General features: G+C 31.9%; 1 protein-coding gene across 3 annotated transcripts in view; it reads left to right on the top strand.

Annotated features, from left to right (window-relative positions):
• Positions 1 to 14,154, top strand: part of LOC132725635 (uncharacterized) — a 77,995-nt gene that overhangs the window by 20,113 nt on the left and 43,728 nt on the right. For 2 of the 3 annotated variants that reach the window (XM_060710810.1, XM_060710808.1), the window contains exons 4-5: positions 9,564 to 9,637; positions 10,519 to 10,558. In XM_060710810.1, coding sequence (XP_060566793.1) covers positions 9,564 to 9,637; positions 10,519 to 10,558 — 114 coding nt within the window. Of the gene's footprint in view, positions 1 to 9,561; positions 9,638 to 10,518; positions 10,559 to 14,154 lie in introns of all 3 variants that reach the window. The other variant, XM_060710809.1, reaches the window with a different exon arrangement.

Here is a 14,154-nt window from a genome sequence, read left to right as displayed (position 1 = left end):
ATGCACACATCATTTACCCTGCAGCTTACCTCACTGTAATTTTGTCTGAAACTTTTTTTTTATCTACATTTATTTAAAATTAAGCCAAAGTATTTTAACTGAAGCAGGAAGGTAGTCTCCAGCTGTTTTCTTTATGTAACTTCTTTAACTTTCTGCTCATTTATTAATTGTTGGATTAACTGTCAGGTTTAAACTGCGAATACTATGTTTCAGGTATGATGCATCTTTTTTACCTATAATATTCTTTCCCTGGCAGTATTTCAATTATATTTTTTGTACATAATAAACTACATTTTTTATACCACAATGTTTAATATTGTAAGGTGTTGATAATTAATTTACTAAAATAGAAGCTTGTATTTGGGGCCTTGACTTTTATAATTGTCTTGAACTAAGAATACACTATCAATACAAATAGTTATTTTAAATATTTATGTATGTATGTTGGCAAAGGTCAACTTAGTTCACCAAGGCTTAAACCTTTTTTCCTGCCTATATTATAATAGGCATTCTATTTACAGTTTTGTCAAGCACCCATTTGACTGTAACTTGTTTTGATTGATAGTTATTCCATAATTTCCTTTTAGTTAAAAAAACAACTAAATACCTTAAGGTTACGTTCAATATAGATGCAGCATGCATGCAGTTTAACTAATGTGTCATCTATTTATTTTACATATTATATATATATCATTTATAAGTCACCATTGATTTCCTCTGTCTAAAAGACTGTTTAACCTTAATAGTGTGCTGCCACAACCAAATATAATTATCCATGCCACTTTTGCAGACTCTTAGATCAGCCGGCTCTTCCATGCTGTTTGATAATGGTCTGCACTGTTAGCTATTCAATGGGTACATATTTTTGAAATATCCCCTAAAAATAACAAACAGTTTTGTCAAGATTTCAACAGATGAACAGCTTCATTTAAGATATTTAAAGATATATTAAGGTTAAGCTATTTAAATTCCTTCTTTTTAAAAAAAAAAACTGATATGAAATTTCTTCATTCTAGAAGAAAACAACCTGCAGTCTTAGCATGTAAGAAACAAAGTGCTTTACATTGACCCTTGGTTTTTAGAGGCAGTTTTAAAAAGACAGTATATCTAGATCTATTATAGATAATATTTATTTTTAAGTAGCCGAGAATGAAACTGGTGATCACTTAATTTGTTTTCAGTCAGTTGTTAGATCTGTACCTGAGTTCTATTATTGTACATTGCCTGTAATGTTTGAGAAATTCTATTGTCTTCACTTAGATTTTCTTTGATCGGTCTATATAAATATTTCTAAACAGATTAAAGGTCATAAAAGTTATCTTTATTAAGAGGTGTATGAATTTATTGACATAAATTATGTAAAGGTACTCTACTGAAAAGTGACCCTGTTTAAGTAAATAAAGTCTACAGTTTATATGTTATTGTTAAAGGTTTTAAAATTTGATTTTTAAAAAGGATATATCTCTCTCATAATTCTCTTCAGCAGGTCTTATATTATTTGATTTGTGCTAAATTTAATTGAAAAACTATGCTGAAATTGCAACAGAGTTGATTTTTGCTTCTGATCATTTTTAGCTTAGTTTTTTTTTTCATAAGAAAAAAAAAGGAGTTGTTGTTACGGTCATCAGGCGTTTTCGTTGCCATTGCTATTGCCATTGCCTTGCACATTACTGTTGCCCTGCATGTTACTGCTGTTGCCATAGCCTTGCACATTGCTGTTGCTCTATTTTTTTTGCTTCATCATTGAAAAATGGCAATTTGCATCATTAATGCAGGGTTACTTTGTCAATTTACATGATTGTCAAAACTTTTATTTATTAAATTATGAGCCACTTGGTCAGTACTGTGTCCACCCAGCTTGATTATAAGTCTTTTGTCTACATGTTATCTCTAGAACCTCTTGAAGTTGCTCTCAGAGAACAATGGTATTTCTAAAACTAGGTATCTTCACTTCATTTGACAGTCGTAAATTATGATAATATGAACAAATTTATCCATTTATAACCTGAATAAAACTCCACCAAAAAGTTGACATTATTTACATATGGGTATCCGAGGTGATTTAACTCTAAACCATTGACGTGGGCGTGTCCTTAAAATTTACAGTCATTTTAGTAATAAATTCACGATTTTTCAATTTTGCGGTTTTATATGAAATCTATACATATACAGTGGAAAAAAGTAGTGGGTGGTGAATTCGAAATTTTTGATATATTTGGATGAAAGGTTAGCTATTTTGGCAACCATTTGATACGTTGTAAGTTTATAAACTTTCGCCTCTCGACACTGTTTGAACTTCTACATTTTATAACATCAAAAAGTTTAAAGTGAGACATTTAAGATGTTATATTAAGCAAACATTGAAAGATTGTTGCACTATGTGTACATATACTGTATAAAACTATAATGGATTTTACTCTCAAATGATTTTTCGGATAAATTTTCGGATTTTATATTGATATTTCGTACTTTGTTATGTGGTGAATTGTTGGTATCGGAGAAATAGGTAAACCAATGTAAAAATTATCATAATATTGATATTACATAGAGATGAAATATAAATAACTGAAGTGTATTATATGTTTTATGATAAGATTATTAAGATAACATAAGCATGTAAGTTATGTGTTAAAATAGATTATATAATCAACTTCAGAGAAATCATTTGTGTATTTATCAATGTTCCATTATTTATCAGTGATTTTTGTTTTAGATTGCTGGATCAATATTCAATTTTTCATATATCAATCAATTGTCAGTTAACCCATTACTTCATATACACGCCTTTTAACGCCTTTTTCACCCCCCCTTTTATTGTCTCAAATGATGAAAAAATGCCTTATTGAGGCCCCAAACACTTGTTTTTGTTTTGAGAAATGTTGTTAAAAAAAGTGACCTCTTTTTCGGCGCGGCCCCCCAGAAGGGGGATGTGCCCCCTTCTGTTTGGGGGGTTTGAAGGGGGGCGGAGTCCCCCTCATCGCCAAGAAAATTTTGGACTTGTGAGAGGCTGTAAATGACCCCAGATTGATCATAAGGTAACGTGTAACCAACGCTGAAAAGCATTTGACTCTATCTCAATCCATTGAAAAGTTGCAGCACTTTGAAATCAATTTTGATGGAAAAAATCAACGCAAAATAGTGATTTTTGGCAATTTTGAGATGTCCCCTCGTTGCCATGGTAACAGAAAATTTAAGCCTGAGCATGTTGTTGCAAGGGCAATGGTCCAGTCAACATTTGTGCCAAGTTTGATTAGTGTTGAAGCAGTTTTTATAGTATTATAGCAATTTGAACTTGTAACGGGTGACTTTTCAATGAAAACAGCCATTTTTTAACAAAATGCTCATGAAGTAATGGGTTAACAATTATAAAGTACTGAGCATTTCTTAGAATGATAATTATACTTTTATGAAGGAAGATGACAAAAAACTTCGCCTGCTGACATAAGCCTGTCATGGCTACAGGATCCACCAATGTGACCCAAGTGCAGACAGGGATATAAGTTATCAGTCAGCACATTTATTTAATAGTGCCATCTTGGTCATGGTCGGCACTGAAGTTCACCGTTCAGTAGATCAGTGCATATTTTGAAATTATCCCTAAATATGATGAACAATCTTGTTCAAATTAAAAGATTGACATAGATGATTCCCGAGTCTGCTTAATAACTGACAGCTTAGTATCATACATTATAAATTATTTTAGCTGAAAATTTTGATGTAGAATTCTGTTAGAGTGGACCATGTTTAAGTCAGAAAGAGCACTAATAGTTGTTACTGCATGCACAGAGCATGATCTGAACCAGTATGACTTTGTGTGATACAAGGCCAAAATCAAAATTAACAATAGCCAGCCTGAGCTTGTTAATTTGTATATAACTCTTTATTTTTTAAAGTACATGAATAAAGAAATTACATCATTCTCGTCTAGTCATTTACCAGACTACAGTTGTATTATTATATAAACCATACGGATGTTGTTAAGAAAAGACTGTCGAATCATATTTGCCTGACTTATAAAAGTGGTATTATTATAATTTGACAGACTGGTCATGCTCCCTTAAATTATATAAGAAGAGATGCTTAAATGCTTCCTGCATTGTATTTCATTTATTATTTTACTAGAATTTCAACATCCTGCCACAGATCGAGGAATTTTTATTTGTTTAAACTAATTATATAAAGTTACAGAAACAACATAGCTTGACTTCAGCGGAAACTTCACAAGCCTTGATTGCTTAGCTGAAATGCAAACTGCAGATTCTTGGAAAGAGAAGAATTTTTTTTCTAACCTTAATTCTCCAAGTTTTAAGTTATAAACAATTGAACACAATCATGTTATATAACTGAAAGTTACATATAATTTACAGCTAGATCTGGGATATTACATTCTTTGTGGCTAAAAATTTAAATGTTAATGGAATAAAGGTAAAAACATTATAGGATATAGACTTAATTCACATTTTTATTCTGGTTCGGGTATTATTTACATCTTCTGGTACACTGTTAAGATTATATGACCACTTCTCAGCTTGAGTGGTAAGAACGTCTTGAAGTTGGTGTCCCTTTATGCATTATTTCAGCCACATAGCAACATAAGTTGAAACACCATTCAGTTAAAGCCAGCTGGATAGGTTTCTGTCATGAAAGTGCTGAGCATGATTCAATCTGTTATTGTGATTTTTATAGCACTTTTTACCACTGGAAAACTCAGGGCTATTAGGAAAGTAAATGTGCATTATATGGGCACTGGTCAGACGATTGGGCAGGTCAGTTGGACAGCTGGTTCCAGTTGTCTGGGGGTTAACAATTTCTCCCTGCTCAACTTTTATATTTTTACAAAGGATTTCAAACCCAACAACTTTCTCAGAATGATTATCATCAAATTCTGGCACTATACTGTGGGGATTTAATGATTTAATCAGTTATGGAAGAGTTATGGCCCCTGTTTTTTTATTTTATATAATTATGAAATATTGGCCGAAATCCTGGTTTAATGACAACATCCTGTTAGGATTTTTTTATATATATAAAAGGCAAATGATAAACAAGACTTTGATGTAACTGTTAAAGTTCAACAAGTGTGTTCATCTTGACAACAAATTTTGTGGTTTAGGTCCAAAGTGTCATAAATTTAGTGGTCTAAGTCTGGACAATTTTTTGGTGGTGATAAAATAAATTTGCGGTTTGTTCTTTTTTGAAGCTGGACATTTTTCACATTTTTTTTTGAATAAGGAATGAATGAGTGGTAAAAATGTTTGTGAATGCATGACAAAAAAAAGGAATGTGAGAAGAAATAGAGAGTTCTCAAATCTATATTGATTTTGGCATGATAGCTTAATAATCAAATAATGCAGAATTTTATATGAATGAACATGTAGTAGTATTATTAAAGTGTAAAAAAGAGATCCTCTCTTCTATAGATTGGCACCTGAAGACATCAATTAATATTGAAAGCAAATAAAATGACCTATTTTGAAGAGAAAAAAAAGTTGGTATATTAATCTGGCACAGTGATATTGGAATTTTTAACTTGGAAGATGATATCTGAGTAGGTGGGTTATTTCATATTCATGCAAGATATTTAAATACAGGGGTGTAATACAAGTAGAGGTCATGTTTGCTTTTGGTTTACAACATAATTGTCTTTTTGTATATCATATTAAGTATAATAGTAAATTAATCACTGCATTTAGGTACTAATTCTATCTTTCATTTGATGCCTTCTTATTTATTTGTCCTAGGAGAATGGTTCAAACTTTTCAATCTGAATATAATATTTTAGATGCTAAATGATATTCCTTTCTATAAACTTTAGGTACAAATTTTGTACTTTAATGCAGTTATTATAATGTCTGTTAGATAGAAATATATAATTAAATTGTAGATTTTAGAAATTAACAAAAAAAAACAAACAAAAACAAACCACACTTCCTAATGTGAATATATATTCACTTGTGAGTCTAATTGCAGACGGTAATAAGTAACTGGTTTATTGCCTGAGCTGAGCCTTGATATGACATATGCGGGACCTAATAGTACAGTTGGACAATGTTGCAATATTGTCACCCTAGCTGGAGATAAATACCTTTTTGGAATTGAAAGTGATTAACTTTTGTCATCAGTATCATAAGAGCCTGGCCCGAGTCTACATAACATTGCTGTCATTACTAGGCTCCGTACCGTTGTTTAATCAACTTGAAAATTTTTCATCTTGATGTTTCAAAAATTAAAAAAAAAAAAAAAATAAATAAAAATATTTTAAGATATTCAGCAGGTTAATTAGATTAATACACAAACAACTTCAATTTTATATATTGATGTACAGTATCAAATTATATACAGCAAGGACAAATTAATTTTATTTATAATTTAGTGGTGAAGGCTAAATCAACTCATTAGAAACTGACTTCTAAGAATAATTGTTATTGTTATCTTTCTGTATACAGATGTATCAGGAAATGATTTGTGGTGCAAACTTATTGACATACTGTTTGTTAAATCATGTGCTCCAATTGTATTATTATTCAACCCTTACCACCCTAAATATATTAAATGGACTTGTCCGTTTTTCAATCTGGACTTAACCATTCCATTATTTTAGGGAAAATTTCAAAAAATATACTGGTACTACTCTTTTAAGGAGTATATTCCTGGGTTAACTCTTTATATACATAATATTATAATTAAATAGGAATCCTTACTGCATTGAGATTATAATGTATTGACCAATATGAATATTAAACATATGTTATATAGCAGGGACATATAGGTTTGAAGTCAGTGAGGTCAATATCAAGATTATTTGACTGAGGGGCTATTAATGATTTTTATGCTCCCCGAAAAATTTCGGGGGAGCATATAGTCGGCGCCTTGTCCGTCTGTCCGTCTGTCTGTCCCTCCGTCTGTCTGTCCGTTGTCTTGTCCGGAGCATAACTTGAAAACCCTTGGCGATAATTTGGTGAAACTTCATACAGTGGTAGAGGGCATCGAGGGGGAGTGCAGTGTCAAAGAACCGTAACTCTATTTTGCCCGGTTTTTGAATTATCTCCCCTTATAGAAAAATCTTGTCCGGGGCATAACTCTAAAACTATAAGAGATATCAACATGAAACTTTGTAGGTGAATAGATCTCAATGGGTAGATGTGCAGTGCATAAGAACAATAACTCTTTTCATCCTAATTTTGGAGTTATTGCCCTTTGTTAATTTTAATACTTTGAACTTTGTCCGGAACATAACTTGAAAACCCTTGGAGATAATTTGTTGAAACTTCATACAGTGGTAGAGGGCATCGAGGGGGAGTGCAGTGTCAAAGAACCATAACTCTATTTTGCCCGGTTTTTGAATTATCTCCCCTTATAGAAAAATCTTGTCCGGGGCATAACTCTAAAACTATAAGAGATATCAACATGAAACTTTGTAGGTGAATAGATCTCAATGGGTAGATGTGCAGTGCATAAGAACAATAACTCTTTTCATCCTAATTTTGGAGTTATTGCCCTTTGTTAATTTTAATACTTTGAACTTTGTCCGGAACATAACTTGAAAACCCTTGGAGATAATTTGTTGAAACTTCATACAGTGGTAGAGGGCATCGAGGGGGAGTGCAGTGTCAAAGAACCATAACTCTATTTTGCCCGGTTTTTGAATTATCTCCCCTTATAGAAAAATCTTGTCCGGGGCATAACTCTAAAACTATAAGAGATATCAACATGAAACTTTGTAGGTGAATAGATCTCAATGGGTTGATGTGCAGTGCATAAGAACAATAACTCTTTTCATCCTAATTTTGGAGTTATTGCCCTTTGTTAATTTTAACACTTTGAACTTGAACTTTGTCCGGAACATAACTTGAAAACCCTTGGAGATAATTTGTTGAAACTTCATGCGGTGGTAGAGGACATCGAGGGGGAGTGCAGTGTCAAAGAACCATAACTCTATTTTGCCTGGTTTTTGAATTATCTCCCCTTATAGAAAAATCTTGTCCGGGGCATAACTCTAAAACTATAAGAGATATCAACATGAAACATTGTAGGTAGATAGATCTCATTGAGTAAAGTTGCAGTGCAAAAGAACCATAACTCTGTTAAGCCTTATTTTTGAATAATCTCCCCTTTTAGAAAAATCTTGTCCAGGACATAGCTGTAAAACTATAAGAGATATCAACATGAAACTTTTTAGGTAGATAAATCTCAATGGGTAGATGTGCAGTGCACAAGAATCATAACTCTACCTTGCCTAATTCTGGAGTTATTGCCCTTTGTTTATTTTTACTTTTTGAATTGTCCAGGACATAACTCGGAAATCATAAGAGATATCATCAAGAAACTTTGTAGGTTGATAGATCACATTGATTAGAAGTGCATCACAAAGAACTCTAACTCTGCCTTGCCTAATTTTGGAATTATTGCACTTCGAACTTTTTCCACGGACATAACTCTGAAACTACAAGAGGTGTACTTTCCTGTGTCCAAAACCTATTCGGGGAGCATCACCCGGCTGAAACCGGGCTCTTGTTAATCAACTTTTTTTACCTGTTTAGAAATTAATTTTAATCTTTTTATTGGACATGATTGTTTAAAAAGTACACAAAAGAGGCAATGAATTAAGTCTTTATATTGACTAGGTGTGCTATAGAATATGTAAGAATTTTAAGTTTTTTTGCAATTTTTCATTGCAAAAGCACCTGGGCAAATTACTGCCTTTGAACTTGGTTATCATAATGTCTATATAAGTGTCAAATCTTTATTGCTATCATAGTGACGAAACACTTACTAGTATCACATATAATCAGTTGTTGTTTTGCAAGCATTGACAAGTTGACTAAACCTTGTTGTATCACATGGCCAATTTCGCAAATGATATGAAATTGTACTTGACCTGCAGATAATTTATTTCTCTATAAGTTAATTATAAATATTGTTTTACTATTATTTTGGCTGTTTTATGATACTTGTGTGTTTTTATGGGAATAATATACCTTTCAAATCCTTTGGTTAGTTATAATTGACACAGCACTGTAAGCCTGTAAAGTATAATGTTTTACCATTTAAAAACCTGAACCAGGCCAGCCTACTGTTAGTCCATGCATCTGTACTTCTGTTGGTCATTCAGATTAATATATTTGTTTCTTGCTGGCTATTAAAATTAATTTATTTGTTTCTAAAATCCCTAAAGAGCAAGGCAAGTCTGGTGTTATATTAATTTAGCGCTGATCTCTATTATCAGATTATGGCACTGTCAAAAATAATTGAAGTGCATGAACAACCAAAGTATCTTTATAGAGTCGTTTTAAGTGCCATGCTTGTGTCAAAGGCAAGTTAAAAGAAATCAAGTTTGTACATATCAGCAGCTACAGGGTTTAGATCAGACTGGAAAAAAAAATTGATATATCTAGGTCTTTGAACTTTATAAGAGCATGTATGGCCCCTTTTGAACCTAAACCTCTTTATGTGAAAAAGTTGTCAGATCCCTTTGGAAACAAACTGTTACCAGTAACCTTATTTTAAATCACTAAACATTCTTCAAATTTCTTAATAAAGTGTTTCTTATATTCTTCTTCCAGGAACAGAAGAATGGAAGTTTTTTCAAGGGGAACAACTGATGACACAGAAGATGACTTGCCTGTTGGTACTGAAGGTAGGTTACTTCCCTTTTAATTAACTTGCATGTTAAGAGATAACTTCCTCCTTATAGATATGCTTATTTATTTCAATATCTCTTTTTTTATTAGTATGTTATTGTTTGTATAAGTTAAACCAGATTATTTTATGATTTTGTTATTTGTATTCCATAAGAGTTGTGACCCTTGTTACTAGGAAATAGAGAGTGACATTAACATTAAGTTGTTACAAAAATTATTTATTTGTCTTAATTTACTTCCCCTGATCAGTACGACCAGCCCAGGGTACCACTGGACATAAGTCACTGTGAAGGTTTATTTTTATGGCCTTCATTTCTAATTTTTTGAATGACTTAATTCATTCTGTCCTTTTTTACACAAAGATGTTTGTCCTTAATTATTTGAGTGTGAGAACTAATAAAGTATTTATCAATAGTGTTGCACAAAGCGAAAATTGCCTTCTATGTTATTCAGTACTGTGGCAGAACTGTAGCAAAGTAAATCAAAGTACTATTGTACAGTTCTGCCAATCATTGAGAGATATTTGTCAATTGTTCCCTGATCAGGACTAAGAATTCCTTTATTTAAAGAAAATGTAGTTATTGGCTTGAAATTTGCTGGGTATCATGAAAAACAGAGGCTGCACTAAAAAAAAACACCATAAAATATAGGTTCTTTATTAACTCCTGTTTTTTGAAAACCACATAATTATGAGATATAAAAATATAAAACTTATATATTTCATGAATTCTAAGTTCTTTCTTTGTATCAATTATTCAGTGTATAAATATTGTATACATTCTTTATAATATATTGACATATAATAGTTATGTATTCATTGTATATTCCCATGTAATTATAATTGTATTTACTAACATTTTATTATTAACTGTTTCAGCAACATCTATTAACCAAAGGCGAACTTCTAGGGACACAAGGTAATCTTAATTTATGACCTAATTAAACTGATGCAGTTGACCTAATTTCAACTTTTTTAGTCCCCTACCGGTTTACCGGAGGGGACTTTAGGTTTACCCTCCATCCGTCTGTCTCTGTCCGTCAGTCCGTCTGTCCGTCCGTCAGTCCGTCCGTCCACAAAACTGGATCCCGCGATAACGCAAAAAGTACTGAAAATATTTTAATGAAACTTGATATATGGATGGATGGCAGTATGGAGATTATGCACGTCTTTTTTTTTTATTCCTATGTTGAAAATTCTGGTTGCTATGGCAACAAATAGACTGAAAATATGGCAAATTTTACACATAACCTGGATCCCGGGATAACGCAAAAAGTACTGAAAATATTTTTATGAAACTTGATATATGGATAGATGGCAGTATGGAGATTATGCACGTCTTTTTCTTTTCTTCCTATGTTGAAAATTCTTGTTGCTATGGCAACAAATAGACTGAAAATATGGCAAATTTTACACATAACCTGGATCCAGTGATAACACAAAAAGTACTGAAAATATGTTTATGAAACTTGACATATGGGTAGATGGCAGTATGGAAATAATGAACATCCTTTTCTTATCTTCCTATGTTGAAAATTCTGGTTGCTATGGCAACAAATAGACTGAATTTTAAGATTTCTGATTCTAGTTTTTAAGTTTTTTCACTATAAGTTCTTTATTTCTTAAGGTATTTTCTTCAAACTTTAAATATAAGTTGCTTGTCATCAACCACATCATATGTGACAAGGTTTACAACTCTAGCGCAAAATTTATCAGAATTACCTCCCTTGAACTTAAAATTTTCATGAAAAAAACATTTTTTTTTTAATAACTTCTTTTTCTGAATGTATCTACTTCAAACTTCATATAAATGTTTCTTATTCTTCAATACTCTACTAAGACTATTTCCAGAATTATGCCCCTTTTGAACTTAGACTTTTTTTTGAGAAATTGGTAATTTTTACTCCAACTTCTTCAATCATGGTAGGATTTTAAAAATGTTATATTTTGATAACAGGGATGTTTAAAAAATAACTTTAGAGTGTCCTTCAGTCCGTCTGTCTGTACATAAAAACTGTTTCCTGTGATCACTTTTAAAGAACTTTTTCAACAAATTTACTTAAAATAGGAACATAAGTGAATGGCCAATGGCCCTTTAGAATGTTGCTTGGGCTCTTACCGGTAGGGGACTTATGGATTGCTTGCAATACTATGATAATTGCTTGTTTTATTGGTTTTTAAGTCACACTAACACTGAAATGGTCATAAGGCAACTTTTTGGCTTGACTGTTAGAGGAAGACATTTGGTGCCCATCCGTGCTTGATTTCAGGACACCCAAGTAGAACCAACAATGCTACTTAAGCTAGCTTAATAACTTCCCTATATCATGGAATCCGAAGTCCTTGGTGGGATTCGAACCCACAGTGCTGAGGGGATTGAAGTCAGAGACAACACCTTTAACCACTCAGCTACAGATACCCCTATCATCTATAACATAATGTCTTGTCAAAATGTCATGCACCATTTGAATTTTGTCACTCATTGTACTAAATAATAAAATAAAAATAAAATTTCCAAGTATAATCTTTTTACAGATCTGTCAATTTTTGTGTCAACAATGAGCTATGAACATGTTTCTATCAATGACAATTAATCAAACATGCCTAAATTAATGACTATAATGAGCAAGTTTGTAATTATGTCAAAATAGTTGCTGTTGCAATTATACATACTGGTTGAAGAGATAACTCCGACACGTAGATAAACCCGACACTAGGTTTAATTTTTCAATTTATCTTTTCTTGTCAACAAACAAGGACATGGTCACCTAGTAATAAAGGAGAAGGACAGACTGTGATAAGATTTTTTAAATTTGGTAAACTTTTAAATGTGTTTATGTTGACCACAATTTTTTGTTACAAAAACGGCCACAAAACGTTCATTTTACTTAACTTCCAGACGGTAGTTAGAATTGTCTTGAACACAGGGTAGTGACTTGGGAAAATTTCTTTAAAAATTTGTTAAATTATCAATAAGGCATAGATAAAGCGTATAAAATGTAAAAATAAATGATTAGTTCTAATTTTCAAGCTAGTATTTACTTTAAAATTAAAGTGTCGACTTTATCTACTGTCCAGGGTTAAAAAGACCATGTTTCAGATACCTTATTCAGGACCTTAAGGAAGTACCAGTTTCCATTTCAAGAAAGGAAATTTGCATATGATTATAAAGGTTTGTTTAGGTGGGTAAAAATTTAAAATATACACAAAAATAAAAAAGATATTAAAATAAATAGTTATTTAATGTCGGAGTTATCTCTCCAACCAGTACACCACTCCAAAAAGAATGATAAAAAATATATATTATGAAATGTGCGACACAGATTTCACTTATAACTCAGAAGATTTTTGCTTGTTCAACAATATCAATGATTTTAATCTTTATTTTGACTACGAGATTCTATTAAATAAATGCTGAAAGAGTAGTGATAGCAACTTAATAAGATTTTCTTATGGAAGGTTACTGGTGACCCTCTGTATGCTTCATTTTGGACACAATCTTGCTTGTGGGGTTAAACCTGACTGTTTTAGCTCATAAAAGAAGACATGCAATGAGGTCAGCAACCTAAGAGCCACGGTTCACTGAAGCTGTTTATGTATTTTTCTATAACTGTGCATAAACTTTTTTGTTCTGCTTTGAGTATAACATTTTAAATTTTGTAAAGATTGAGAAAATGGTTTTTAAGAGTTCACAGGGGGTAAAATTTTGTTGAATCATGATGTTACAGTCTAGATACATCATGTCACATGACAATTTGTTTAAAATTTTATCTTAAATTATTTATCAAATGAAAATTAGATGGTACGTAAATTAGGGAAACATTTTGGGCGTATTTTTATTCATGCTAACTGAATATTAACAAAAAAATTAATAGGACTTCCATGGCATGTGAAAACAATTTAAAATTCCTCCTTTTACAAACATTTACTTTTTGAACTTAAAGTAAGTTTTGAAACAGTGTAAATTATGATAAATATTAGGCAAATATGCTGTTTAAAGTATAGATTAAGAAAAAGTGAGAAGTAAATGAAGAACATTTCTCTGGTGAAATTTCAAACTGGGTTCCAATTGTTGTTGTTAGTTAAAATCAATAGAATGGTGATCTCACATCAGAAATCAAATTATTTTTTCATTGCTGGTGTTTTGCACTACAGGTTTTATAATTCCTGTCAAATTTGATTGTCATGAAAATGCAAATGCACACACTCACATGCAAAAATTGTGAAGGAGTAGCTCAGAATTGGCATAGTGGTTAGATATGCCTGCATCTCAACCTAGTAGGGACAGTGGGTTTAAGCCCTATTTGATCATGACCATGTTCCCTCATTAAATTTTGGCAGCAGTGTTGGTTAGTTTCAGGAAACAGATTGGAGTGTCAAACAACCACTTAATATTCTTAGCATTATCAAGTAGAAAAATATTATGTTTGAACTTAAATAAGTAAAAATGTTTTGGACAAAATACAGATATAATAAAAAAAAAACATGGCATGAATCTCTGTAAGCCTTTATTTT

The sequence above is a fragment of the Ruditapes philippinarum genome, unplaced genomic scaffold, assembly GCF_026571515.1.
Source record: "Ruditapes philippinarum isolate M1 unplaced genomic scaffold, ASM2657151v2 ctg133_1_1_1_1, whole genome shotgun sequence".
Classification (NCBI taxonomy): Eukaryota; Metazoa; Mollusca; class Bivalvia; order Venerida; family Veneridae; genus Ruditapes; species Ruditapes philippinarum.
Note: the sequence above shows the minus strand (reverse complement) of the source record. Positions and strands in the feature narration are given on the sequence as shown.